The sequence below is a fragment of the Phocoena phocoena genome, chromosome 5, assembly GCF_963924675.1.
Source record: "Phocoena phocoena chromosome 5, mPhoPho1.1, whole genome shotgun sequence".
In the NCBI taxonomy this organism is placed as follows: Eukaryota; Metazoa; Chordata; class Mammalia; order Artiodactyla; family Phocoenidae; genus Phocoena; species Phocoena phocoena.
In genome coordinates this window covers 64,264,282-64,291,156 of record NC_089223.1, presented here as the reverse complement: position 1 = coordinate 64,291,156, position 26,875 = coordinate 64,264,282, and the positions used below count along the sequence as shown (strand labels likewise).

Sequence of the window (26,875 nt, the reverse complement as noted above, 5' to 3'; positions counted from 1 at the left end):
CCTCCACACTCTTCCCACTCAGATTCACCCTTGCCTATTACTCTAAGACTAACATCACTTTCATTATTATTATTTCAGCACTCAAGGACTAATAACACCTCTCTTCACTCACAGCATCAAACACATACTCTTCTGTTATTATCATGAATGGGTTTATCATCAAACTCAACAGGTTCAAACTCTAACTACTCTCTTCCTAAAATCTTCCCCACGGATGATCCCTAGCTATTTGGACACCTGTGCCTAACACCAAGTCCTACTGAGTTTATCCACTCAACAATCGAATGCGTGCTTTCCTCTCCATCCTTACTTCTACTGCTATCCTTTTAATCTCCATTCTGGTTATTTTTCAAAATTTTCCACCTGAGAGATTTCCTTTTCAGACCACAAAACCACCCAAATCTCCTTGCACTGGCTTCTCACTACGTTAAAAAATAAAAACCAAACTGTTTAGGATGAAACATTAGGCCCTATTTCCTTCTCTAGACACAAATCACATCACCTGTACTACCTCACCTTCATTATGGCCCAAATGGCATATTTACAGAATCCTGAATTTTCCAAGCAATTTACCCTCTGTTTTACATCTCGTTTACTCCTTTGACATGAAACATCTTTTTCATGTACAAAAAAAGAAATAACTTTTTTTGTATATCAGTTCTTTAAGCAGGAGGTCTGAAAGTCATTTAATTAAGGCTTTTCTCTATTAAAAAGTATTCCTGGGGAGGGCTTCCCTGGTGGCGCAGTGGTTGAGAGTCTGCCTGCCGATGCAGGGGACACGGGTTTGTGCCCCGGTCTGGGAAGATCCCACATGCCGCGAAGCAGCTGGGCCCGTGAGCCATGGCCGCTGAGCCTGCACGTCCAGAGCCTGTGCTCCACAACGGAAGAGGCCACAACAGTGAGAGGCCCGTGTCCCACACACACAAAAAAAAGTATTCTTGGGGACTGCCCTGGTGGCACAGTGGTTAAGAATCCACCTGCCAATGCAGGGGGCACGGGTTTAAGCCCTGGTCTGGGAAGATCCCACATGCCTTGGAGCAACTAAGCCCATGCGCCACAACTACTGAGCCTCTGCTCTAGTGCCCACGAGCCACAACTACTGAGCCCACGTGCCACAACTACTGAGCCCGCGCCCTAGAGCCCGTGTTCCGCAACAAGATAAGCCACCACAACGAGAAGCCTGCACACTGCAACGAAGGGTAGCCCCCCGCTCACCACAACTACAGGAAGCCCGTGAGCAGCAACAAAGACCCAACTCAGCCAAAAATAAATTAATTAATTTTTTTAAAAAAAAGTATTCTTGCCTGATCTTGGAAACGGAAGCCTAAGGTCTGTATTTCTGCCAAAGGCTTTCGTTCAGTTCTCCAGACAATGTTGCCCTTGTGAAGGTCTCTAAAGCAGACTCCTCTTTTGTCCACCTCTTGCCATGGCCCAGGGTTCCATCTTTCTAATTTTTCTCTCCTTACTCTATATATTTACCTCAAGCAACATCATTCAATCCATGACTTCAAATACCGTTTACAGGCCTATAACTGGCCTCTACGTCATTATATCCAACCCAAATCTTTCTCCTAGGTGAAAGACTAGTCTCTTGGTCAATGTCATAGGAACTTGATTTTTAAACAATTATAAATAGGCTTCAAATGGATTCTCCTGGTCTCCAGTTTTTCATCTTCTCAACTCCTTCTGACAGGCTATCTTATCAAAGATGTATGTTCACACATACTTACACGTGTGTGTGTGTGTCTGTGTGTGTATGTGTATCTCAATTCTTGAACAGTTAGTATTCTACAGAATCTGAAGATTCAAAATATAAAGAACCTTTAAAATGATTCACGTCAGTATTACTGGAAAAGTCAAAACTTAAAAATCATGGAAAAAGTAGCTAAAGAAGACATCTAATCACTAATGGCCAAATGTAGTGCTGTAATGATTTCAGATTTTACACAAGATAATTTATGCAAGAAAATGAGGTATTCTGGTCAAGTTAATTTGTCCAGTGAATCTAGGAGAAAAGTCAGATTATACCATGGTATTTTACACTTATTAAAGGCAGGGACTATTTTTCCCTATTCTTGGCACTTTTATGGTATAGCACACAAATGTCTGGCACACTAGATATATCCAATAAATTACTGTTTAATTAATAAAGCAATTTCCTTTATTAAATCATTTTTTAAAATATAGACGTCTTGCCCCATAGTTTCAGTGTTCAATTGGTTAGTGATGCTGAAAATGAGCTGTTTCATTTTCTCTCATTAAACACAGTAAGATTTTATATAAAAATTAAAAAGAATATACTGCAAGTTCCATTTTTGTGTAAAATACAGTTTTATGGCATACTGTAACAAAAAGATGAGGTTTCAATGTATTCTGGAAGAGTTCAGACTTCTAATATGGTCATAATTCCACCATATGTTAGTATTTAAAAAGGATCTAATAGGGTATTTGGAACGATGCCACGTGTTAATTTAGTTAAACATACCTGGGTTTGTCACAAAATTACAAAAGTAAAGGATAACGCAACCAAATCTGTTTAACTTTTTGTTTAAGAACTACTACTTACATTTTAAATATTCAGGGGTTAATGAATCACTTTCCAGCAGATGCGTAGAGAGTATTTTATAAACTTCTGAATGTTCCCCCTCTGGGATAAAATTAAATATACTTTGATCCACAAGATCTGACTGAAAAAGAAATTTTTAAAAGTTAAATAATTATAGTGATTCAAGAGACATTTATTTTAAAAGTACATAATCACTCTTAATACATCAGATAAGCATATGGTTAACGTTTAATTATCTGTGAAAACTGACAAATGTCACGTTACAGAGCACAACTCAAAAAACAAGACTGAGAAGGTGAACGAGGTTAACATGACTTCATTGCCTCTGAGACTAGTGTCATCAGATTCATGATCAATATGACCTTTGGAAGTCCAATAAGTTATTTGCAAAGGTGAGTTTCAAATTTGAACATGTAAAATATAACAGGACTAAGAAAGTTGATTAGAAGAATCTTAGGCTACCAGATGTAGCCTTACCATACGTCCCAAACTCTGGTAAGTTATGGTGGTGTACACTACAATAAAGGACCACAGGAGTGGCCACAGGCTACATGAAGAGGAGACTTGACTTTAGTGTCATTTCATTTGTCCAATGTGTCCTTTCTTTTTTATTTCATCTTTTCCAGCCATCTATCCTGTATCCCATTGTCAAAAAGCCATGCTTTAAGATAACCACCCTCTTCCCCAAAAAAGGCAAGCTATGTGCTGAGCATTATAATCCTTGCTAAAATACAGCTTTAATCAACAGTAAGTTGACAAGCAACAGGTAGCCTACAATGTGCCATGGCTGTGGGATCAGAAGTGAATAGGACAGTGCCCATCCGTAAGAACCATCGACAACAAAACTTTAGTGACTTCACATTTCCTGCCAAATCCCATGCAGTCTACCTGGCTTCTCTACATTTTCAAACTGCCCTGTGGAATCCTGGGGTTACTGAAGTGGTATCTTCAAGACTATGGAGGTAGGCATGGAGGGCAAGGGAAGTGAAAAGGAGTTGTGAAAGCGGGCTAAGGGTTCCACTAAGAAATTTCACTTTTATTTTGTATTTCAAACACTGCAAAGATTGTTAAAAACAAAACAAACTTCAAACAGTAACAAAAAACAGCCACTGGGGATGGTAAGATGTCGGAAAAGGGGTGTTTACCACTCTTGTATAAGCCATACATTTACACTCTTCCTTCTGTATCTTCTCTAGCCTTCAAGGTCCACCTCATGAAGTGGAGTACCTTTCCCCTCTCTCACCACATGTTTGTACCCTTCCATCTTGCAAACACCAGTTCAAATTACTTCCTTCAATAATATGTCCCTTAACTGCATAATCCAAAGTAAAAATAATAAAGTTCCTTTAGTAATTACTACTCATATCCTTCATTTCCCATCAAAAATATTTAATTATATTTTAATCTCTATGTCCTACCGCTCTGTGGGTGAATTAAAGGGCCCTATCTCTTACACCTTTATCTCCCATCCTTCAAATCAAGACACAATAACACTGAGCTTTGCACATATCGGTTATTAGTGCAGTAAGTTATTTTGAATTAAGGAGTTACTTGATAAGCCTTAAGGGGTAACCACACCAAAAATATATCTGCATTTTAACAAGGAATTTTTCTGAATGTCTGAAAAGTCTCTAGAACAGAAGGAATAAACAAAAAATTAAGGCATGAACAACAAAAAAGGCTAGAAAATTGCCTTTTATTCATAAAATAAAGTATTAAAATATAGGCACAGACGTTAATATAAAAAATAGTCTTGATAGAAAAATAAGATACCTATTTGTAGAACCAAAACTCATTTTGGAGATGATTAGTTTCCTACAACTATTTACTTTTACTGACATTTCTTCCACTATTTCAGTAAATTATGATCTAACCTTTGTCACCCTTGCTTTATCTATAAATCTATAGGCTGTCTCATATGCATAGAGAAAATATATGATTATCTAGTATACAGAGTGGTGTAATCACAAGCACTACTTCTCCACCATTCTGCTTCCCCAGACACTTGATAAACTGAAGTATCAGACTTAGTAGGCAACTAACTGATGTGTGATTTTCCATGAACCATTACACTTCCAATCTCTAAATGAAGCTGATCATACTTGATGTTGCCATACCATCCACTCAGTTCCCAAGCACAATTCAAAGGAAAGAGAAGGAAGTGACAGGTATCTGGATCCTTCTGTGTCCCTCAATTATTTTCATGAAGAAGAAATGTAAATCCTGCTGATAGCCATATGATATAAATCAATAGGCTGTTTTCTTTACATTAGGTCAATGCAACCGTTCGGTGGAAATTATTAACTCTCATCAATTATCTTTTCCTCAGCGAGAAAACTGACAAATACCTGCTACAGAGAGTAGCTGCTCAAAAGGGACTGAAAGCTCCTCCAAAAAAATGTCAGGTATATGTTGGATATAACATATTTTTAAACAACTATGCTCCTTATGTACAGGCGTAAGGAACGGAGATTCTGGCGCAATCAAGTAAGCTTTATTTGCTTATTTCAAATATTTGTTTTCTTATTAAAAGTATTTACTCACCAATAATCATATAACTATTGAAAAAAATTCTAAATTGTTATTTCTGCATACTGCATTTACACCAAAGATGGTACTGGCTTTCTTAGCACATTCTTATGTTTATAATTCAAAATTACCAAGTTAAGAAGAGTAGAAAATGAAATGCTCATACAGTATCTTAATAGTGGCACTTTTAGTCCTGGACCCTGTTAGGCTGTAACATGGTGAATCTTCCTTCCTATATTACATGGTAACAAATTTAATATACTCTCTTCTCAGGAACACATTTAAGCAAGTATGAGGAAAACAATCTTAAACTGTAAAATTTTACAAACTTTAAGTTCCTGGTAAAGAGACCCAACTTTATGTCTTGGCACTTCCACTAAATTGTACAATTAAGTCCAATTTCTCTGGGTTTCATGTATGCTTCTAACAAACATAAAGGGGCTGGGCTAAGGATGTCTAAAATCCCTTCTGGCATGGAGGTGGTATGACCCCATAATTTTGTTGTAGAAAGCCCCACCAGGAAAAAAAAAATTCATAAATTTCCTTTTCTGATTATTAGCTACAAATAGGTTAAAATGTACCTAAATTAATTTCATAAGTATGACATGACAAAGTTAAAAAATTTTTTGCAGGACCTATAGAATCAGTCTTGCAATTTTACAGTCAAATTTAAATTAAAAAATGTTGTTACACTGACCACTGATTAAGATGGCAAATTTTAATTTCTCAACAGAACTGAATTATAAACACTAAAGTCTGTATTTAGAGATTTGCTAATGTTTCTCCCCCTCTGGGCAAGAGCCAAAATTCTGTTTTAGACAAAAAGGTATGCATGTTCAAATACAAAGAAAGGCACACCATTGTTTTAAACCTTTTGTTTAGCATCTGTTACAGTTTAATTATTAATAGCAAGTCAAAACAGAAAATCACATACTTTTTTCCTTACTGTGTTTGATCCTAAACAAGTATTACTTCATTTTCTCAAAACACACTTGTGTTTTTGTTTTCAAACCTTCAAATAACATACAACATTGTCAGTGATGTGAAGGAAAGTATCCACCGTAACTGGAGAGCGGTAAAAAAAAAAAAAAACACAAAAACTGTTTTAATAAAGGCTACTAATTAACTCCGCATGGAATGAAATGGGCCTGCTGGATCAGCAGCGACCTCCTCTGCCCAAACGTTCACCTGCTACATGCTTTGGCTGACAAGACAATCAAAAAGATCCAGAAGATGTTACTAACAGAGGAAACTGGGAAGGGGACATATGGGAACTCTCTGTACTATCTTCTCGATTTTTCTATAAATCTACAAATAGTTCTAAAATTAAAAGTTTTAAAAAAAAATCCAGGAGGGAATGGTGACGAGGTTTCTCACTGAGGGGAGAATGTTAATGATCAAACACTTGGATCCCAACTAGATCTGTGGCAGACATGTTGTTATTTCAAAATGCAATTAAATATTCCCTCACTAAAGATCCAACACCAGTGTGCCATTAGGAAGGAGTTTTTAAAACATCTACATCAAATAATCTACTCACTTTCTTATACTCAATCAATAATTCGTAAGTGCCTCTCTGAGAAATGAGCCAGCACACGTGGATACAGAGATGAAGTCCCTGCACTTGGGAAGCTTACATCTACCATTATTATCAAAATAAACAGAAAATTACAATTCACTGTAAGTGTCACAGTGGCAGTACATATAAGGTAACGTGAGAACACAGAGAAAAGGAATCTAATTCTCAATGAAGTCCAGGGAAAGTGTCCAAGAAGCAGGCTTTTAAAAAGTCTGACCACATTGCAAATTATACCCTGACTATGACTAAATTAAAGATTATATAGTTTCTATAAATACATAACCGAAAGAAAATCCAATAAAAATGTCTGTGGTTTAAAAGCATATAATTATACCTTTATTCAAGTTACTTAACTTTATTTTTTTAATTAAAGTGTAGTTGATTTATAGTATTATTAGTTTCAGATGCACAATAGAGGGATTCAATTTTTTTTATAGATTACACTCCAAAGTTACTACAAAAGTTTTTACAAGGTTATTACAAAAGTTATTTATACTTTAAAGTTATTACAAAATAATGGCTATATTTCCCTGTGCTGTACAATATATTCTTGTTGCTTATCTATTTTATACGTAGTAGGGGTAATCCCATACCTTATCTCGTCCCTCCCCCCATCTTTCTCACCACGGGTAACCACCAGTTTGTTTTCTTTATCTGTGAGCCTGCTTCTGTTTTGTTATATACATTCTTTCGTTTTATTTATTAGAGCCCACTATTCAATCTTATCTTAGTCATATCTTAATCCTATCGAGGATTTCTTTCCCTGGCTTTTTTCACTACGTAAATATCTATATATTTTAAATTAATTAATTAATTAATTAATTTGTGGCTGTGTTGGGTCTTCGTTTCTGTGCGAGGGCTTTCTCTAGTTGTGGCAAGCGGGGGCCACTCTTCATCGCGGTGTGCGGGCCTCTCACTATCGCAGCCTCTCTTGTTGTGGAGCACAGGCTCCAGACGCGCAGGCTCAGTAATTGTGGCTCACGGGCCCAGTTGCTCCGCAGCATGTGGGATCTTTCCAGACAAGGGCTCGAACCCGTGTCCCCTGCATCGGCAGGCAGATTCTCAACCACTGCGCCAACAGGGAAGCCCCGTAAATATTTTTTTAAAAAGAGTCCTCCAGAAAATTCTGTCCTTTTCTCTGCCTATAGTAGTTTACTTACATGTTGCTATAATCTCACTGTTTATTCCCAAACAATTTTTAGATGTTGGGCTAATCACCTATTGTTTGAGCTTACTTGTAAAGAAAGCCCCTAGAGAAGCAGTAAAGCCAAGTCATTTTCTGTGTGACCCAAAGAAATTAGCAAATTACTTACTGCCTGGCTTTCAGAAACAAAGTACCCTTTTAGAATCTGGCCTTTTAAGTATAGAGTCCATTCTCTTTATAAAGTACAAAGTAGCAGAGTAATCAGAGGGAAGGAGATACTGCTTTTCAACATCTCTTGAAAGAGATCCTTATAGAACAGTTGACTCTGCACTGTTATACATTTTCAAGAGATGGGCATTTTAAGAGTAATTTATAAGTAACTTCAAAATATTTACACCACAAGCCCCACTGTAAGCAGATAAGTTAGGGGGCCCCTGGAGAAAGAGAACCAGAAATAGCTTTCTTGACATAAGAGAAGCCATTTTGTAATCTAAGCCTGGCCACAATGCTTGCCCTGATCTCAGTATTTAATGATCTGAAGGGAACAAAGGAATGCAGGGAGAGAGAAAAGGCAGGCAAACAATAGTGAAGGGATAAAGCAGAGTCCTAGTTCCTTCTCAAAGGATATACATAATAATACATCTGAGCTCTGTAGGAACCAAGGCCCCCCACCCCAAGTGGAGGATATAATGATGATGCTGACCTTTTCTGACTTCAGCCAAGTAAAGCTGGGACTCTGTCAACCTTTGCCCCACTTCTATGCTGAATTCTCCTCTGCTAAAGCCCCTTCCTGAATATGCATGTGCCCTTAGCTTAAAACTTCCCCAATTTTGCTGTCTGGGGAGACACTACTTTGTGAAAGATCCCCCCCATCACCACCACCACGTGTTCTCCTTACTTGCTGCGAGTTATGATAAATCCTTCCTTCTCCCAGTCTTTGGCTTGGTTGGGTCTATTGGCTTGGCACCCACCAAGAGGCGAACCCAGTTTCTGGGTAACACCATCTTAGATAAGAACATTACATATTCAATAAAAACTTCAAATTCATAAGAACTGTCAATGGTAGCAGAGCACCTAGCATAGTACCTGGCAGAGCAGATGTTCAATAAATACATGTTAAGTAAAACAGCAAATACATAATTCAGGTATTCACCATTCTAATCAAAATTATAATTCTTTTCGAATTATCTACTCTTTTGATATTAATAACAAATTGAATATGGCCATTAAAATATTATCAACTCAAGCCACAGAGCACAAAAGTTCTATATCTATTATTTTCAGTATGTTCTTATAAGTCATTCTTTTGAGAAAATTATTATTTAGCTGCAACAAATATCTCAGTAGAAATTTAGTTATTCTCAAGATAATTTCAGTGATTAAGCAACATCTTCACCACGCTGATTAAAAAGTTAACACTGAAAACTCAGCATGATAATAAAGAGGGCAAGGAGAATAGAGGTTAGGTAAAGTGGTAGTTGAATATTTAGTCACTATAGATTAATGACTGACCTGAGAGAATACAGACATACTAAAACAAGAGACATATTTAGAGGTCTCATCCCCGCTCCAACCGCTGTTCAGCACTGCTCTGAGGGGTCCACTTCTTAGTGCTTTAGAACGTTTAGAATAGGCATTAAATAAGAAGAAGATGACAGGATTTTTATACTTACTGGTAAATGTTCAAGTAATGAAGTTACACTCTCAGACACATATATTATGCTTCCATCTGTCATGATTGCTAAAAAAAAACCATCAAGAGCCTGAAATTAAACATAATGGTCAGTTAAATGAAAAGAAAAAAGTATTTCACAGGACAGAAATAAAAATCTAAGATAAATGACAAAGGACTTAACTGTGGAAAATTCCAGAGCACTGTCAAAATGCTAGCTTTTCCCCTTTACAATACCTTAGTATCTATCTTTGTGCATTTTAAAATGCTTCTGGAAAAAAAAAATCACCCTATGGCCATTATTGGATGATTGGTTTCTAAAAGGTAGAAACAATGTTCTACCTTTATCATGTTATTATACAACAATGGCCTTATTTGAAGATGTTAATATCTCCGAAGCACATAGGCCACCAATAATATGTCTTCGGCACACAAAAGAACACATTACCACCTTCGGATATATTAAAAGAGATATTATGTACAGACTGAAGCACAGGGAGATACATGGGGAATAAAGTGAAAGGGAGTAAGGTGAAAAAGTAGGCTGAGGTCAGATCATGATAGGCCTTGAATACCAGGGCAAGACATATGGACTTTTTTCAAGAGTGGTCTGGAAGCAGTGTGTAAAATGGATTTAGAGGAAAAAGTGAATTAAGAGGAAAATCTCAGTGGCCTTCAGAATAGTTGGGGAAGTTAAGGAGAATCCAAATGAAATTATCAGCAGTAAGAATAGAGAAGGACGGACTTAGGCAAGCATTAAGAAATGTGATGTTAGAGTTCAGGAGAGAAGTCAGCATAGGGGAACAATACTTAATAATAAAGCAATCCTGGGACTTCCCTGGTGGCGCAGTGGTTAAGAATCCGCCTGCCAATGCAGGGGACATGGGTTCGAGCCCTGGTCCGGGACGATCCCACATGCTGCGGAGCAACTAAGCCCGTGTGCTACAACTACTGAGCCTGCACTCTACAGCCCACAAGCCACAACTATTGAGCCCACATGCCGCAACTACTGAAGCCTGCGTGCCTAGAGCTCATGCTCTGCAACAAGAGAAGCCACCGCAATGAGAAGCACGCGTACCTCAATGAAGAGTAGTCCCCACTCGCCACAACTAGAGAAAGCCCGTGCACAGCAACAAACACCCAACCCGACTCAGCCAAAAATTTTAAAAAATAAATTTATAAAATAGTAATGATAATAATGAAGCAATCCTGTATTCACATATCACAAAGTTTTTCATTTGAGAATCCTAGGCACCAAAGTTGCAGCTGAAGAAATGAGATCTGCAAAAGAGAGGAGAATGCCAAAGACAAATCCTTGGGGAATAATCTATTTATGGGAATGAGAAGGAGCAAAAGCACCAGAGAAAATGACAAAGACAGAATATGCTGTTGTCAATGAAGTCAATGGAAGAAAGAATGGCAAAGTGAATGAGGAGGAAGAGGGATGGTTCAGTATAACATAGAATCAAATAAGACAAGGAATGAGAAAATGAGGACTGAATTTTGGTGACTTTTAAGAGTAATTTCAATAGGAAGGTGAGTCACACTACAGTGAGTTTAGAGATGGGTGGATGATCAGAAGTCTATTATAAACCACTCTTTCTTCCCTTCTAAAGTTCATGAAGGGACACATTTTGAGGCGACAAAGTATCAAGGGAAGTCATTTTTAAAAAAAGTAACTGAAATATATTTGCAGGCTGAAGGGAAAGAAGATGCAATAGAAAAGATGTTGAAGACATACAGCAGAAAAGATACACCGTGAGAGGAGTTCCTCTTCTCCTATCAAAATAGTTATCACAGGGCTTCCCTGGTGGCACAGTGGTTGGGAGTCCGCCTGCCGATGCAGGGGACACGGGTTCGTGCCCTGGTCGGGGGGATCCCACATGCCGTGGAGCGGCTGGGCCTGTGAGCCATGGCCACTGGGCCTGCGCGTCCGGAGCCTGTGCTCCGCAGCAGGAGAGGCCACAGCAGTGAGAGACCCGTCTACCGCAAAAAAAAAAAAAAAAAAAAAATAGTTATCACACTAAATTTGAATTTCTTGTTTTAGGGTTCTCTCAAAAGATACAATCTCTAGTGAGAATTATGTATAACTCCTCCAATACTGTATCTGCAGCACTAGCATATGTGTAGCCCGTGGCAACTAAAAAATAACCCGTATGTAATTTATGGATCTGAGAGTTAGAGTAACCTCCCTCCAAGTAACTGCTGAGGTACGTGTTGGAAGTAGGGAAAAAGGCATCCCCCACCTCCTCTTCTATTGAGGGAGACGTTTGGATATCAGAAAGTACTTATTTTGAGTAGATGCCTGTTTTCTAGAATGGCTCAAACTCATTCTTGGCTAATGTAAGGGGAGGGGGTGAAAATCTTATACTTTAAGCAAATTCATGAAATTTTTACAAAAACTCCTTGGTACAATAATGCTGGTATTATTTCCTAAGGAAAAGGGTCAAAATGATGTTAAGAAGGACATGTTTTTCTCATGTGAAGCTAGATTGTGTCATCTTTGAAAGCAAATTACTATTTTCTATGATGATCTCTATTTGCTAGGAATTAGGATGCAACTCTCTTCTGTGAAGAGAATCAACTAAAATCAGAACTCTTAATGACTTGATCCCACTCCCAGAACCAGAGCCTGCCCCTTCCTCTTTCAAAGCAGGCAAAGATTCAGCAGAGAAAAGCCTCCACCAGCATCTCACCAAGTCTTAACACAAGAAGGGATCCAGGACTCAAACTTCTTTTGAGTGGAAAAATGTAATTTCCCAAGAAGGTAAGCAGGTACACCAAAACCTGAAGGGGCCTTGGGGAGGAAGACTCGAGAGATGTGGAAGGAAGATCAAGACACAGAAGGACATCCTCATACCAAGACTGAAGACCTTGAAGGTTATCCCTTGCCCACACTGTACGATAGGAGGGAAAGGGCTCATTAGTTAAAACTCATCTTCCTATTTGACATCTACTTTACCCACAACAAAAGGCCTGTGTAAACCTTCGCTGTTTCCTTAGTGGGTGTTTAATATGGGAAGACTGGATGGAAGTTCTAGGGAAGGGGACAGAACCACCTTGTGATGAGGCAGGCAGGGCACTGGCCCTTCCCTTGTAGATTACTGGAGAGAGCTGCCAGGTGCCAAGGAGAAAGAACTCCTTACAAGGAGATGACTTCACACAGAGATGACTTTGCATAGAGGTCTGGTCAGGGTAAACTGCCCTGATTTCCTTGGCTACTCTCAACACCCCCAGCCAGGGGTAGCAAGGAATATTCCTTAAGCAACAGAGACAAGAGGAAGAGGGACGGGTGGCAACGGAAGAATGGAGAAAGACAGCCAACACATAAGGTATAAGTGAATTTTAAGATCTTAGTCTGAGTTCTTGAATTAATTAGCAATCTGACCAGACAAGCTGCAGCCTCTCCAGGCCTCATCCGTAAAATGAAGAGGTTGAGCTGAATGACCCCAACTCCTCTACTAGCAGCTCTAACATTCTACGATATAGCCTACATCCGAAATTCTGCTGAAACGGGTATCCAGACTGCCTAACTGTAATCTTATCAACATGACCAGCAAACAGTAACACAACTAGGTTAGTTGGACTCAGGTTACAGTACACACATTTATACATATCCTTCAATCTTGGCAATATGAACTTAAAATGCATACTTAATTTTAAGTTTAAAATTACATATTAGTAGTTGTAAATATTCACTAAAAATCAAAAATATGCTTGACATACTGAAAATAAATAAATGTAGTATTTTTCAGGAATGTAATTTTAAAAGCAGTGAGGATAATCATGAGACAACTAATTTATATTTTCAAAATTCACATGTTTAAATTTTCTCTGTTGCATATTATATATAATGTTACAATCTCTGGACTCTTTATTTTTAACACTTATCTACATATGCACTACATGTGTCCTGGCAATTAATTTAAAAAATCTGTTCATTGTAAAGACAAATTTGAGGACAATACTTTCCGTTTAGCTTATTAGTGAATAGGTAATTTACCTTGCTAAGATTCTTAAGTGTGGATATTACATCAATTTATGAATTTATAAAAAATTTTTCATACCAATAAAGCAGGGTACATAAATAGCTTATGATTAACACAGAAGATCTTATTAAATGATTACACTGAGAAATAATCAAAGAAAAAATTAAAGAGGAATGAAATGAGTTGATTTCTTCTTGTGGTTATAGACATCAGCTTGTGTGTACCCCTTCGTAAATGTATTACTTCTATCTAAAGAGATGATTTCGGACAATGGCAAACTACTTTTAAGAGGAGAAAAAATTTAACAAAATTGGAACTATTATTTGGTTTGTAACTTAAGTGTCCACTAACTTAAAGAGCTGACTGCTGGTTACTAAGCTAAAAGTCCTGTGCCACGGCTAGCCTTCACTGAAAACAAGTCTCATGAGTGGCAGTGGGCACAAGGGCTGGGGCCACCGGGACCCGAGGCTAGTCTTCCTGCAGTGAGTCCTAGCTAAGCTAATTACTGTTTTATTTTGAGCAAATTTCATAATCCCTTTGTTCCTCAATTTCCCCATCTGAAAGTTAGAAAGGGATACTAATAGTTTATCTTCAGAAGATTATTGTGAGGATTCACTGAGGTAATATGTGAAAAGTGCTCAGTTATTTTTCAGATTTTAAGCACAACTTTAAATATATATACAATGTATTTATACTCCAACAAATTTTCATATGGTAACATTTCTGCTGAATAGGTAAAGACTTAATTAATCCAGCAATTAACTGTTCCACCTAAAGTATAAATAGAAAAATAGTTCATTAATTAGCAAAATAATGTTGCCTTAGGCTTTAGTCAATATACAAAGACACTTGAGACATGGCTATTACATATACATACACCACATTACATACACCACACAGAAAAATGCTTAAGTTCTAAAATAACAGACCCAAACAAACAGAATGAGAAATGTAAATTATTTAACAACCTCTATATATTCCTACCTCAACTGCTTTCCTCTACTTCTTCCATGTCTACCTTCTGCATATGTATTTTTCTTGTCCTTAACTGTTACAACCAAAGTATACCACCTTTGTTTATTATAAGTTTTCATGGAAATCTGATACTGAACTCCGTACTTTGTGTGCATAGATACCTTATTAATGTAAATAGGAAATGATTAAAAAGTAAAAAAGTAAAATAGATAGGTATGAGTGACTCAAAATTTTTGTGGATTTTATAATTGATTGTATGAGTTATTAAATTTTGCAATTCTAAGCAAATATGACCTGAATTGTTTTCAAAAATAATTTTGTCGCAAAAGAACATCTACTTATTTCGTTTTAGAAGTTTCTATTTGAATTGAGAAAAGTTGCCTTTCAATGTATATTTCATTATTTTAATATTTTCAAACTACTTCATTTATTACCATTTTATGTTGTGTTTAGGTGGATTTTAATTTGCTAAAAAAAATCTTACTGTCTAGTAGAATACATTTCATAATAATATTTAGTATGTGATGAATAATATATTTTATTTTTCATTTGAATGTTACTGTGGTCCAGGTAGAGAACTTGGTAGTTATAGGTTTCTAACTTTTATTAAGCCTCTCAAAAATCCAGATGTTACTGAAACCACAAAGATTTGGCATTATTTTACCACACAGTACTATTTCCTTACAATACTTACATCAGTTAATTTTAACTGAAGAGATAGTTGACTGACTTACACTGAATTAAGATTTTTCAATATTAAATTAATATTGTTAAAACTATACTAAAATTGGTAGCCCCAATGATTTCTCTTTTAAGGAAAATAAAACTTTTCAAAAATTAAATCTGGACATACCTCCAGCATTAATTGTGTAAACTCTTCATTACTAAGGAATGTAGGTTTCCAGTCCTGTCGAATTTCACTAGCATCTGACTGTGCAGTGATTTCTGTAAACAGATTGACACATTAGCCGTAGAGTCCAACCACAGAGAGAGGGTGGTGGTACAAAAGGCCTACAAGTTGCCTTCCCTTCTCCCACTCTAAACCATAGTCAATAACATTCATTGGTCTAGGTAGGTTATCAGGAGGTCCAAGTTTGGGGATGAGGAAATATTTGAGCTAATGTAGCAAGTTATCTCCTTGGATTTGCTCTCCTGAAAATACCAGTCTCTTTGTATTTTCTTTGGGGAGCTCTGAGAACCTGTATTGCTGACAGGCCTGAGATTGCTTCCTGCTTTACACAATGACCAAACAAGAATCAGAACAAGCAGATTAGACCAAGCATTAGGAATATGTTCTTTTTCTCCTTTCTTTCTTTGCCATTCAAACGGTAGCACCTAGAGCAGACATAAGGACGTGAACCTGGAGGAAAGGAGCCAAGGAGATCAGTCAGTCTGCTTCTAAAAAAGAATGACTTTATTTCACTCCAAAAAAAAAAAAAAAATTAAAAAAAGAATGACTTTAGGCCTGCCTATTGCCAGGCAGAAAGATTCTTTCCAGTCTAAGGTATTCTATTCTTAATTAATCAAGGAGACTAAAATAAAATTTTAGGCAAAAACTTTATAGTAATAAACCCAGAGTAATCCTGCTTAGTGACCTCTGGTATGTTTTCTTAGTGGTAGGAAGCTGGTCAAAAATTTGCAGATCCCTGGCTTAAGGCACACATTTTAACACAATAATTATAGTTTATCTTGCAACATACTTCTAATGGATTTAGTTATGAGAAAACTATTCATATATGATGAAATGTGAACTATTTAGGTAATATTTTTTCATTTTTGAATGTGGACATATTAAAACAAACAAGTAAAATTAAAATCTATGTCATAGAGCTTACTCTACAAAATATACTCTACCTTCCAGTGAAAAAAATGGACTAAGTTGTTTTGATTTTTCTATTATCAGATATATATATATAGCATATTAAATTGGCACCCAAAATTTGGCATATTGGAAATGCCTGTACTAGATATGAAGAGTAACTGAGAAGTATAGCTACTAATTCTGTGGAACATAGTCATGCTTTTCAAATTCACATTATACACACTCAGAAAAAAGGACTTCAATCCATAAGCAAATCCCATCAAGTGTAGTTAAACCCAGGTTTATTTTTAGAGTAAGAAGTATATAAGAATCACCTTTCAATTTCAGGTAAATTTTTTGGTGTGAGAATCATATACCCAATTTTGAAAAAAATATCTAAATGCCAAAATGAATCCTCTATTGTCAGGGGGAAATAATTATACATGCATATTATTTCATTTCATTCAACAATCATTTACTGAACTCCTACAATGTCTGAGGAATGAGTGTGCTATCTAACAAGGGGCCCTGAAGTTAGTGAGAATACTATTTGTAGAGATAAAATGTAATGATAATGGTGGCAATAAAAATGAAGACCAGCAATTTTGAGAATAATCAACAAAACTGGCAACTGTGATACTGTACTACAGAAGATGAAAAAAATGCAAAATTCTTCTCAGGTTTGAGTCCCAGGGGATTGAAAGGATAGTGGTGTGAAAATGAAAAAAGGAAAGCTGAGAGAAAGAGATGACTTGAAAAATGAAAATGAATTCAACTTCAGACGCGTTGAGTCTGAGGACACGTAAAACAAAGACCCAGAAGTTACCTGGAAAAAAAAAACTGAAAAGTTTGCATCTAGAAATATAGATTTAGTAGTTTAAGAGAGAGGCAAAACCAAGGGAAGGAGCATAGAGAAAGCAAGGGCACAAAAGACAAGACCTTGAGAAATGTCATGTTCAGAGGGCAGAAAAAGAAAGAGGAAAGAAGTTAGCTCAGTTGGGAGGGGGAGGTGAATGAAGAAGTACAGTGTATCTCAGGCCAACGGAAAAGGAAGCCAGTGGAGGATGGATGAAAATTTCCAGTGCTTCAGAGATGCAGAAGAGGATGAAATATAAGAAAAAGCTACCGATTTATTGGTAGCAGAGGGGGTAGGGGGTCATGGCATTAGTTAAATTAACAAAAAATAATTTTAAACAGTGGTGGAGCATAAACCAGGCTAGTAATGTATCACAGAGTGAGCTAGCAATCAATAGAGGCACTAGTTACAAACTCTCTTTCTGAGAAGTTCTGCAGTTTCATTTCCATCTGAAAAAGAAATGTCCTTTTACAAGTTTTTCACCTATTTTCTATTAAGTAGCATTTATTAAGTACCAAAATACTTAACATTCTTTAAACTTTTCTTTTCATGACTTATTTACTCAAAGTGATTTTCTTTAACAAATAATCACTTTAAAACACAGTGTTTTTATTTCCTAGATATACACTGAAGCAATCTTTTAAAATGACATATAAAGTTCTCATGATCTGACTCTTGCTTCTCTTTCAAATATACCCATAACTTTCCAACTCAAACTATGCTCCAGTTAAACTGCTCTCCCTGCTTCTCTGGTTTTACCCATGCTATTTCCTCCATGTGAAATGCTGTTTTTCTTAAGCTAACAGGAAGGCTCAGTTGAAAAATTAACTGTTTAAGACTTCCCTGACACATTTTTTCCTGTGTTCTCACACAAAGTTTACAGTTTACGAGCACTACTCACATTATAATTACTTGCACTGCAATTAGCTGTTTATAATGTTTGTCTCCCTTGGCCTGAGTTACTTGAGGGCCAGGACTGTTACCCTGCACCACAAGAATCTAGGATATACTAGTAGGCACTAAATACATGTTTGTTGAATGAAAGAAAGAACATACCAGGAAATCTTTAAAAAAGCGATTATTTACTTTTCTTAAAAATGGTTAGGAAGCATACAGTCTCAAGCCATCACTGCCAAGATTCCATCACATTATGTTTTAAGAGACAGTCTGTTATTATTCAAAAAAAAATCCATTTTACAAAGTTAAAAATGTACCTTTATGTTTTCGTAAAAAATCAATGCTCTTCTGTAGAACAGTAGATTTGTCCATCTTTCTAGCATTCCCAGGAAGCATGGATCCCAGTTCTTTAATGAGAACATTAAACTGATCTCTACGTTTCTTTTCAGATTTGTTTCTAGATACTCTGATGAAATAAAAAATTAAATAACCAGTTTTCAAACAGTCCATTTAATTACACAAATAGTTTAATACAGTGCTCAATACAGACACAACCACAGAGCATGTACTTCTGTCAATACAGATGGTAATAAATATTTATATCCTAGGTTACCAACAATATACAGTTAATCAGGGCAATAATTTTTCTTCTTGGTTTAACCACTAAAGAAACTTTTACATTTTAAGCATTCGGCATACATGTTTTTATGAAAATGTCAGTAAGACAAACTACATTCAAATCTCAGGTTTTATTTAATCTAATATTTACCAAGAATCTGTATTTTCCTTATAAGGTTATTATGAATATTACTGAGATACAGTTTCTGAAAGCACATATAATGTATAAGTCCAAATCATTAAAAATTATTGAATAGGAGAAAGTTATCCATCTCCTGTAAGTTTTAAATTATAAACAGAAATCTAAAAATGAAAATTTCCCTACCCTCAGGCTTACCCACACATTCTTCCTCTTTATTCCTCCGTCCCAGCCTCCAACACAGAGCTGTAACAACTCTTTTGCATAGCTGTCTCTCCACTGGGTTGTAGGCTTCTTGATAACAGAGCCCCAGTTTTTTCATCTAAGCACTTAAGCATAACACCTAACAAACAGTAAGCACTCAAAATATATGTGCTAAAGGAATAATTCCCACTGTTCTATGTGAAGCAGTAACTAGAAGCAAATTCTTAGTTGTACTGAGAACTCTTGAGATAAATAAACACAATTATTTACAGAGCAATTAATCATTCCATAATACTTCTAATTACCTGCTTTGTGAAGTCAGATTTTAGAATTCAATTTTAGAAAGTACACTACTTTCCCAAAAGATCCCCAAAGGTCAGAGGATAATTCTATTAATTTAATTTAATTTTTTTCAGTAAAGGAGCATTTATTCTGTATTAGTACTGGGAAAAAATACAACTGTTCAAACCTCTTAAGAAACATAACAGAAATTAACTGACTCCCTCACCAAACATTGAATGCTTTGTTATAATGACAGAGACTGTGCTAATAAGGACTAGGGATACTAGAGAAAGATAAGCCCTTTCAAGAAATTCACCTAATACCTATGGAACCTCCTTAAGTGTGCCGAATTGAGTCATGAAGGCTAAGTGAGAAAGGGATGGTGGCGGGGTGTGAGCAGGGCATTCCAGACACAGGATACTTGCACAAAGATGAAAACCTAACAGGAATTCCCTGGCAGTCCAGTGGTTAGGACTCTGCACTTCCACTGTAGGGGGCACGGGTCTGATCCCTGGTCACGGAACTGATGTCCCTGCATGCTGTGCGGTGTGGCCAAAAAAATAAAATAAAATTTAAAAAGGGCCACACACCTATCACAAGTAGTTCAGCATGGCTCATGTAGCTAGTGTACAAGCTTTCTGTGCCCAGCTATGCTGGAGTTGGAGGAGGAGGGTGGGTGGCAATTAGGAATAATAAGTACTGGAAGAAAAAATCATGAAGTTTTTATGCTACACAAAAGGATTTAGTTTAATAGTGAAAGCCATGGGAAGGCACTAAAAGGTTTTAAGCAAAGAAATGACTGACATGAACAGAACTCCTTGTTAAGACCATTCTAGCACTAGAGTAATGAAAAGATCAGTGTTTGGTAAAACAAATTCATTTAACAAATACTACTGGAAATTTACTGTATGCAAAACAAGACTGGAGGCCAGATGACCCATGTGTAATATAATTTGAGATATTAGTTTCGGTAGACCAATGGTTTGGGGAGAATTTAAATATGGTGAAATTGCCTGTTTGACATTTTAAAGGACACATACTAGAGGAAGTTAGACATACAGATCTAGTTATATTCCTCTAGAAAGGAGTAAGTAGGAAATAAGCAACTGAGACTTATTATATATGAAATATCTGAAGACATGAGTAAAATTTAGAGCCATTATTTGTTGTATATAAGTTACTACTGGAAATTGTATATAATTGTATAAATGTTGTATATAAGGCACTACTAGAAACATACATGAAATTTCACTTAATTCCTACAAAGTAGACTTTATTATTTTTCATGTTACAAGTGTGACAACTCAGGCATAAAAGGGAATATGCCCAGGATCATACAGTTACCATGAAGTAATAATTCAAAACAGGCATCTTAACTCCAGCATAAGAAATATACAGAAATCAAGTATCACTGCCAATTCTACCAGTGGATCACACCCATTAAAGCAACTTTATTTCATGTTACGTTCAGATTGGACGTACTCAGCCCTTGTGATGACCTCAATAATAACAGGCCACAGATGTCAGCGTTCAACATGGTCCATTTAATTCTGACAGCATTATTATGAGGCCTTCTCTTTCTCCAAGGTTTCCCACAGCCATAGCATTTTTGGTCCCCTAAAAACACGATCAAACCTTCAAAGTCTCTGTGAACAGAATACCCTTAGCTCACCTTATCCATCTCTAAACTTGGCCTTTAAATCTGTCCAAGTTAATTCCTCAAAGTTCTGCCTCTGAAGACCTAAATAGACATTTCTCCAAAGAAGATATACAGACTGCCAACAAACACATGAAAGAATGCTCAACATCATTAATCATTAAAGAAATGCAAATCAAAACTACAATGAGATATCATCTCACACCAGTCAGAATGGCCATCATCAAAAAATCTAGAAACAATAAATGCTGGAGAGGGTGTGGAGAAAAGGGAACACTCATGCACTGCTGGTGGGAATGTGAATTGGTACAGCCACTATGGAGAACAGTATGGAGGTTCCTTAAAAAACTACAAATAGAACTACCATATGACCCAGCAATCCCACTACTGGGCATATACCCTGAGAAAACCAAAATTCAAAAAGAGTCAAGTACCAAAATGTTCATTGCAGCTCTATTTACAATAGCCTGGAGATGGAAACAACCTAAGTGCCCATCATCGGATGAATGGATAAAGAAGATGTGGCACATATATACAATGGAATATCACTCAGCCATAAAAAGAAACGAAATTGAGCTATGTGTAATGAGGTGGATGTAAGTCAGAGTGAAGTAAGTCAGAAAGAGAAAGACAAATACCGTATGCTAACACATATATATGGAATTTAAGGGAAAAAAATGTCATGAAGAACCTAGGGGTAAGACAGGAAGAAAGACACAGACCTACTGGAGAACGGACTTGAGGATATGGGGAGGGTGAAGGGTGAGCTGTGACAGGGCGAGAGAGAGGCATGGACATATATACACTACTAAACGTAAGGTAGATAGCTAGTGGGAAGCAGCCGCATAGCACAGGGAGATCAGCTCGGTGCTTTGTGACCACCTGGAGGGGTGGGATAGGGAGGGTGAGAGGGAGGGAGACGCAAGAGGGAAGAGATATGGGAACATATGTATATGTATAACTGATTCACTTTGTTATAAAGCAGAAACTAACACATCATTGTAAAGCAATTATACCCAATAAAGATGTTAAAAAAAAAAAAGTTCTGCCTCTTCATTCAGGCAAGACTGATTATTCCCACCTTATCAGTGACTTTCTCTCTACCCTGAAATATTTTATAAGAACCTTCCCCCACTAGATTGAAGTTAAGGGAAAGGAGTCATCCAATATATTTTTAGCTTCAAATTCAGGTCTTTTTATTTCCTTGAATAAAGTTGTATATAACTTTCCTCAAAATCTTCTTCCCAGATATATTTTAATCATTCATTTAAGAATTTAGCAGTTTATCTGGTTATGTGAATATTCTTCTTATCCCAGTACCTTTTATTTTGCTAAATACAAACATTTAGGAACTACTACTTATTATATGTTTATCTTTTGTATCTGTATGTAGTGCTACTACACTCTCTACCCTCGTGTCTAAGCACCCAAGTAGTTCAATGTGGCTGGAAAAAAAACCATAAAGTATTTACTGCTTACCCTCAATGACTACAAACTTGGCTGCAATGCTCTCTGGACCCTCCCTCCTGATACTGTAATCACCATCAAGGCCCGTATCTAAGGTCAAGCCCCCACCATCACCACCATGGCTCTAGATCCCATCCTGTCACCTACTTGATGATACCTCTCCATCAATTCTTCCCCCCGACACCCACTCTCTACCACCCACTTTCGCTTCTGTTGGAGAATGGAGGCATGTCAAAAGACACAGAAGCCCACCCAGAAAGACCTCCCAAAGGCCAAAGCTGGAACAAACCGAGCAACAGAATAACATAGCACTGAAGTATAACCTAAAGTACAAAATAAATCATGAGTCCATACAAAATATACATGAGTCCATAGAGATATAAATAAATGGGAAAAAGACTTTTTTTTTTACAGAAGAATTTCAAATATGTGTAGATATCCCTTCCTATGAGAGGTGAAGCTTAATTCCCCCATCCCTACTCTGAAGGTGTGCTATCCTAAATAAATTATTTCCAAAGAATAGAGTGGGTTAACAGAAAATAGTAACTACAATGGTAAATCTAGGCAAACCCTGCCTTAGTCGAGTGACGAAGGCTAACATCCCCAGTGATGTCATGTAAATATTATGTGCCATAATATGATGTGGTGAGAAGGGCACTTTTAGAGGATAATTTAATTTATAAACTACATACTGATACTCTAACCTCTTCCACCTTGCTAACATATCTAAGTTCTTAAGGCAGATAGATTTTGGAAATCACTGATTTACTATTACATTTATTTATTATTCATTTATTTACTATTTTATATCTGAAGTTGAACTACCTTTTTGCTTTGTCCTTGTCATCTTCTTCCACCAACCCATCAAAAATACTACCATCGTCTCTAAAAGAAAAAGAAAGTGGATAGAGAAAATAAGAGCAGACTCACTAAGCAACAGCAATACTAAAACAACATATGAATCAAATCAGTTATATCCTAGGATTTTTGTAGAGTTATGGATTGCATAAGTTCAAACTCAGTAACTACTAACCTGTTTTCTAACACATATAGACAAAGTTCAACTATGTTTTACATTTTAAAAAGTTTATTACAATAAACAAGAATTTAACTTTACCAGAGGTTAAATATCTTATTCCAAACTTTTAGTAACCAGTGAAAATCTACAGAAAGTCAGTATATTTGCCATTATATAAAATGATTCATTTGAAATTATTTTTAATTATAGTAGCACATTTAAAAAACATTTTCTGAGACATTTACTTTATAAAACACAAATCACTCAGAAACATCACAATATCTAGCATATTAACTTATACTGATATATTTTCATTCAGTACTGATTCATTTGACAAATATTTGTTAGCACTCATGTACCAGGCTCTGTTCTGGACATGGTTACAGAGCAGTTAATTAGACATACAGATCCCCACTCTCATATAGCTTATTTTCTAGTAGAAACAAATCAACATGAAAATGTATGAATTTTATTATTTTTTTTAAAGGGGTGATGTTTTAATTACTGGGTGGTTACTTTAGTCTGAGTGGTTAGGGAAGGACTTGCTGAAGTGGGGACGTTTGAGCCTGAGATCTAAGCGACAAGAAGGGGTTGGTTATGGGAAGACCAAGGGGAAGAGCATTCTAACAAGTGAAACCAAGAGCACTGGTGGCTAACTCCTTAATCTAAGGGGCAATAGTAAATAGTTGCACGTGATATGAGCTTTTACATGAACTCACTATTCACTTCTTTAACCACATCTTTCTGTGGCCTATAAAGTGCCTACGAGCCCCACAACTGAGATCATCTACAAATCTCGTATCATAGAGGTTCATGAGTAGACTTTTGGGGTTCCATGTATACAATGAAATTTATAAAAAATTCTGTATGTAAACGTACATTATTGAGAAGAGAGTCCATAACTTTCACGATATTCAGAGAGATAATGAACTCATATTAAAAACCACTGCTTTATGTCTGAACACCCAGATGTTGTCCCTACAGGTCATACTGTCTAGAATAGGAAGTGACAATCATTCAGAAGCATAATGCCAAAATCATATTTAATCTTTAGGAGTAGTGAAGAAACATCCTTTCTGAGGAAAAGACTACACATAGATTTTACCTGAAACTATGGCACAGCCTACATCCATGGCAGTGGCAGGCAGGCCTCCCTGAGGAAACTCCTTGCCCCTTAAGTCTTAAGCTCTGATAGAGTACATACCTTCACTGTTTACCTCATAGAAAAGGGAGGAAAGCTGTCCCTAGATGTCAAAGTCACTTCTGTGCACAACTCTAGCTACAAAACTCTTAAAGAATCCCCTATGGAAGAATCACACATTACACTATATAATAAAAGCACAGGAACTATAGGAACTTTAGTGTCAGATCAGTACAGGTCATAACTCCACCTTATTACTTACTATGTGACTTTAAACAAGTTATTTAACCTCTCTGGCCTATAGACTCCTCATCTGTAAATTCTCATGGAATTATTGTGAAGTTAAATGAAGTAAGACATAAAAAGTGCTCTGTACATTAGCTGTCAAAGAGCAGGTATTTTTAAAAAAACTGGTACTGTATTTCATCAAATTTAAGACACCACTGACTATAAGACTTACTATTTTATGTGCCACTATGAAAGAAAACAATGTCACCAATTAAATTATAAGCCAATTGTAAGATGAATCCCAATGTCAGACATGTTAAAATGTAAAAAAATAAAGTCTTTAAATCAAAGAAACAAGGAGGCCCATCCTTTTCCCAATAGTAAGATTTAAAGATTATAATTTCAACTAATGAAATCCTAATTATAGTCAACTCTCATGAGTCACAAATGCTAAGATGCTTAAAGGGCTGAAGTTAGAACCAACAGATAAGGAGACAGATGATCCCACAAAGCACCAAGCAAACATCTGCAATTGTCATAATTTATTTCAGAGCAGTTCTGACCAAATCACTCAGAATTACAGTTCAAGATCCATTCAGAACACAAGCCACATGCTGTTGACTTTGGCTCTAGATAATATACCTTACTTACTATTACATGAAATTTGCTTGGTACAGAAGGTAAATGGAACAGTAATTATGGTTAAGCATAATACTCCTTTTATCAGTTTGATATAGACCATTACTCTAACAGTGAATTTTTTTAATAGCTTTATATAATTCAAAATAAACAAGTCTCTAAAAACATACCTGTCAACAAGTGAGCTCATTTTACTACAGCTTACGGTAAACAACATAACATATTACGTTTTCGTCTTGTAGTAGACATTTGTACTTCTCCTTGGGTGGAAAGAAAAATAAATGGTCATTAGTTTTCTAAAAAACTTATGTCTACAAACACAGTAATTTGTGAAACACTATGTTTTCATAGAGACTTCAAAATGTTTTTGTTTCTACTGAAGGCTATAACATTATTTTCAAGCAAATATACTTAGTTGAGGCACATTTGAGGCAGTTTTTCCTTTTAAAAAAAGGACTACAGGGGAAGAAAAATTGAAGACCATAATTCATTTTCTTTCTATAACAAAATAGTGGAAATTAAAAAGCCACTCTTTTTTTTTTTTTTTTTTTTTGCGGTATGCGGGCCTCTCACTGTTGTGGCCTCTCCCATTGCGGAGCACAGGCTCCGGACGCACAGGCTCAGTGGCCATGGCTCATGGGCCCAGCCTCTCGGCGGCACGTGGGATCTTCCCGGACCGGGACACGAACCTGTGTCCCCTGCATCGGCAGGCGGACTCTCAACCACTGCGCCACCAGGGAAGCCCCTAAAAAGCCACTCTTAATATTCAGTATATATATTAGACTACATAGGCTACATATGTAAGCCTATGTAAGTAGGCTAGAATAACACCAGCTAGTGGGCAATAAACATTTGTTGAAAGCCTACTTTCTGTTAAACAGTATAGTTAGCTTTGGAAATAGAAGGATGAGAGACACAATCACTATAAGCAAAAATCTGCAATTAAAGAGGGAGATGGATAACTAAATAGTTATAATAAAAGGGATGATGAAGGTATATTGGTGGGGGGGACAGTCAGAGGAAATATTCTTGATGACAGTGAGTTTATTAGGCAGTCTAAATTCTTGTTACTGAAAATGTGCTCCAGAGACCATCACCATCATCTGAGAGCTTGTTAAAATATAGAATCTTGATCCCAACTCTAGTCCCACTGAAGCAAAATCTACATTTTAACAAGGTCTTCATGTGATTTGTATGACCATTTAAGTTTGAGAAATAACAGACTAAAGGACAGGAAGAGGTAACAGTTGAAGGGATTCTAAGCCACAAGAAAAGTGATTTGCAAAGGGACAGGCATTTATGAGAGAGCATCATATTTGAGAAAGTTTTCTCTTTAGAGAAAAATGTAGGCATATTACAATGGAAAGTTTTAATTACTAGAGCATAAAGTGAGAGACAACAGGAGTGGTAAAGGGGTGAAGGCAAGTCAAGCAGAGAAGAGCCTTATTATGAAGTTTCATACTCACATTGAAGG

The 26,875-nt window shown here is 36.6% G+C and overlaps 1 protein-coding gene across 2 annotated transcripts in view; it reads right to left on the bottom strand.

Moving 5' to 3' along the window:
• The window catches only part of CLOCK (clock circadian regulator), a 56,694-nt gene extending 31,076 nt beyond the window's left edge, over positions 1–25,618 (bottom strand). For both annotated transcript variants that reach the window (XM_065878248.1, XM_065878249.1), the window contains exons 1-6: positions 25,572–25,618; positions 23,201–23,260; positions 18,326–18,474; positions 15,308–15,399; positions 9,492–9,581; positions 2,567–2,687 (exon numbers count right to left, since the gene is read on the bottom strand). In XM_065878248.1, the coding sequence (XP_065734320.1) occupies positions 2,567–2,687; positions 9,492–9,581; positions 15,308–15,399; positions 18,326–18,474; positions 23,201–23,260; positions 25,572–25,618 (559 nt within the window). The remainder of the gene's footprint in view (positions 1–2,566; positions 2,688–9,491; positions 9,582–15,307; positions 15,400–18,325; positions 18,475–23,200; positions 23,261–25,571) is intronic.
• Positions 25,619–26,875: the final 1,257 nt, after the last annotated feature.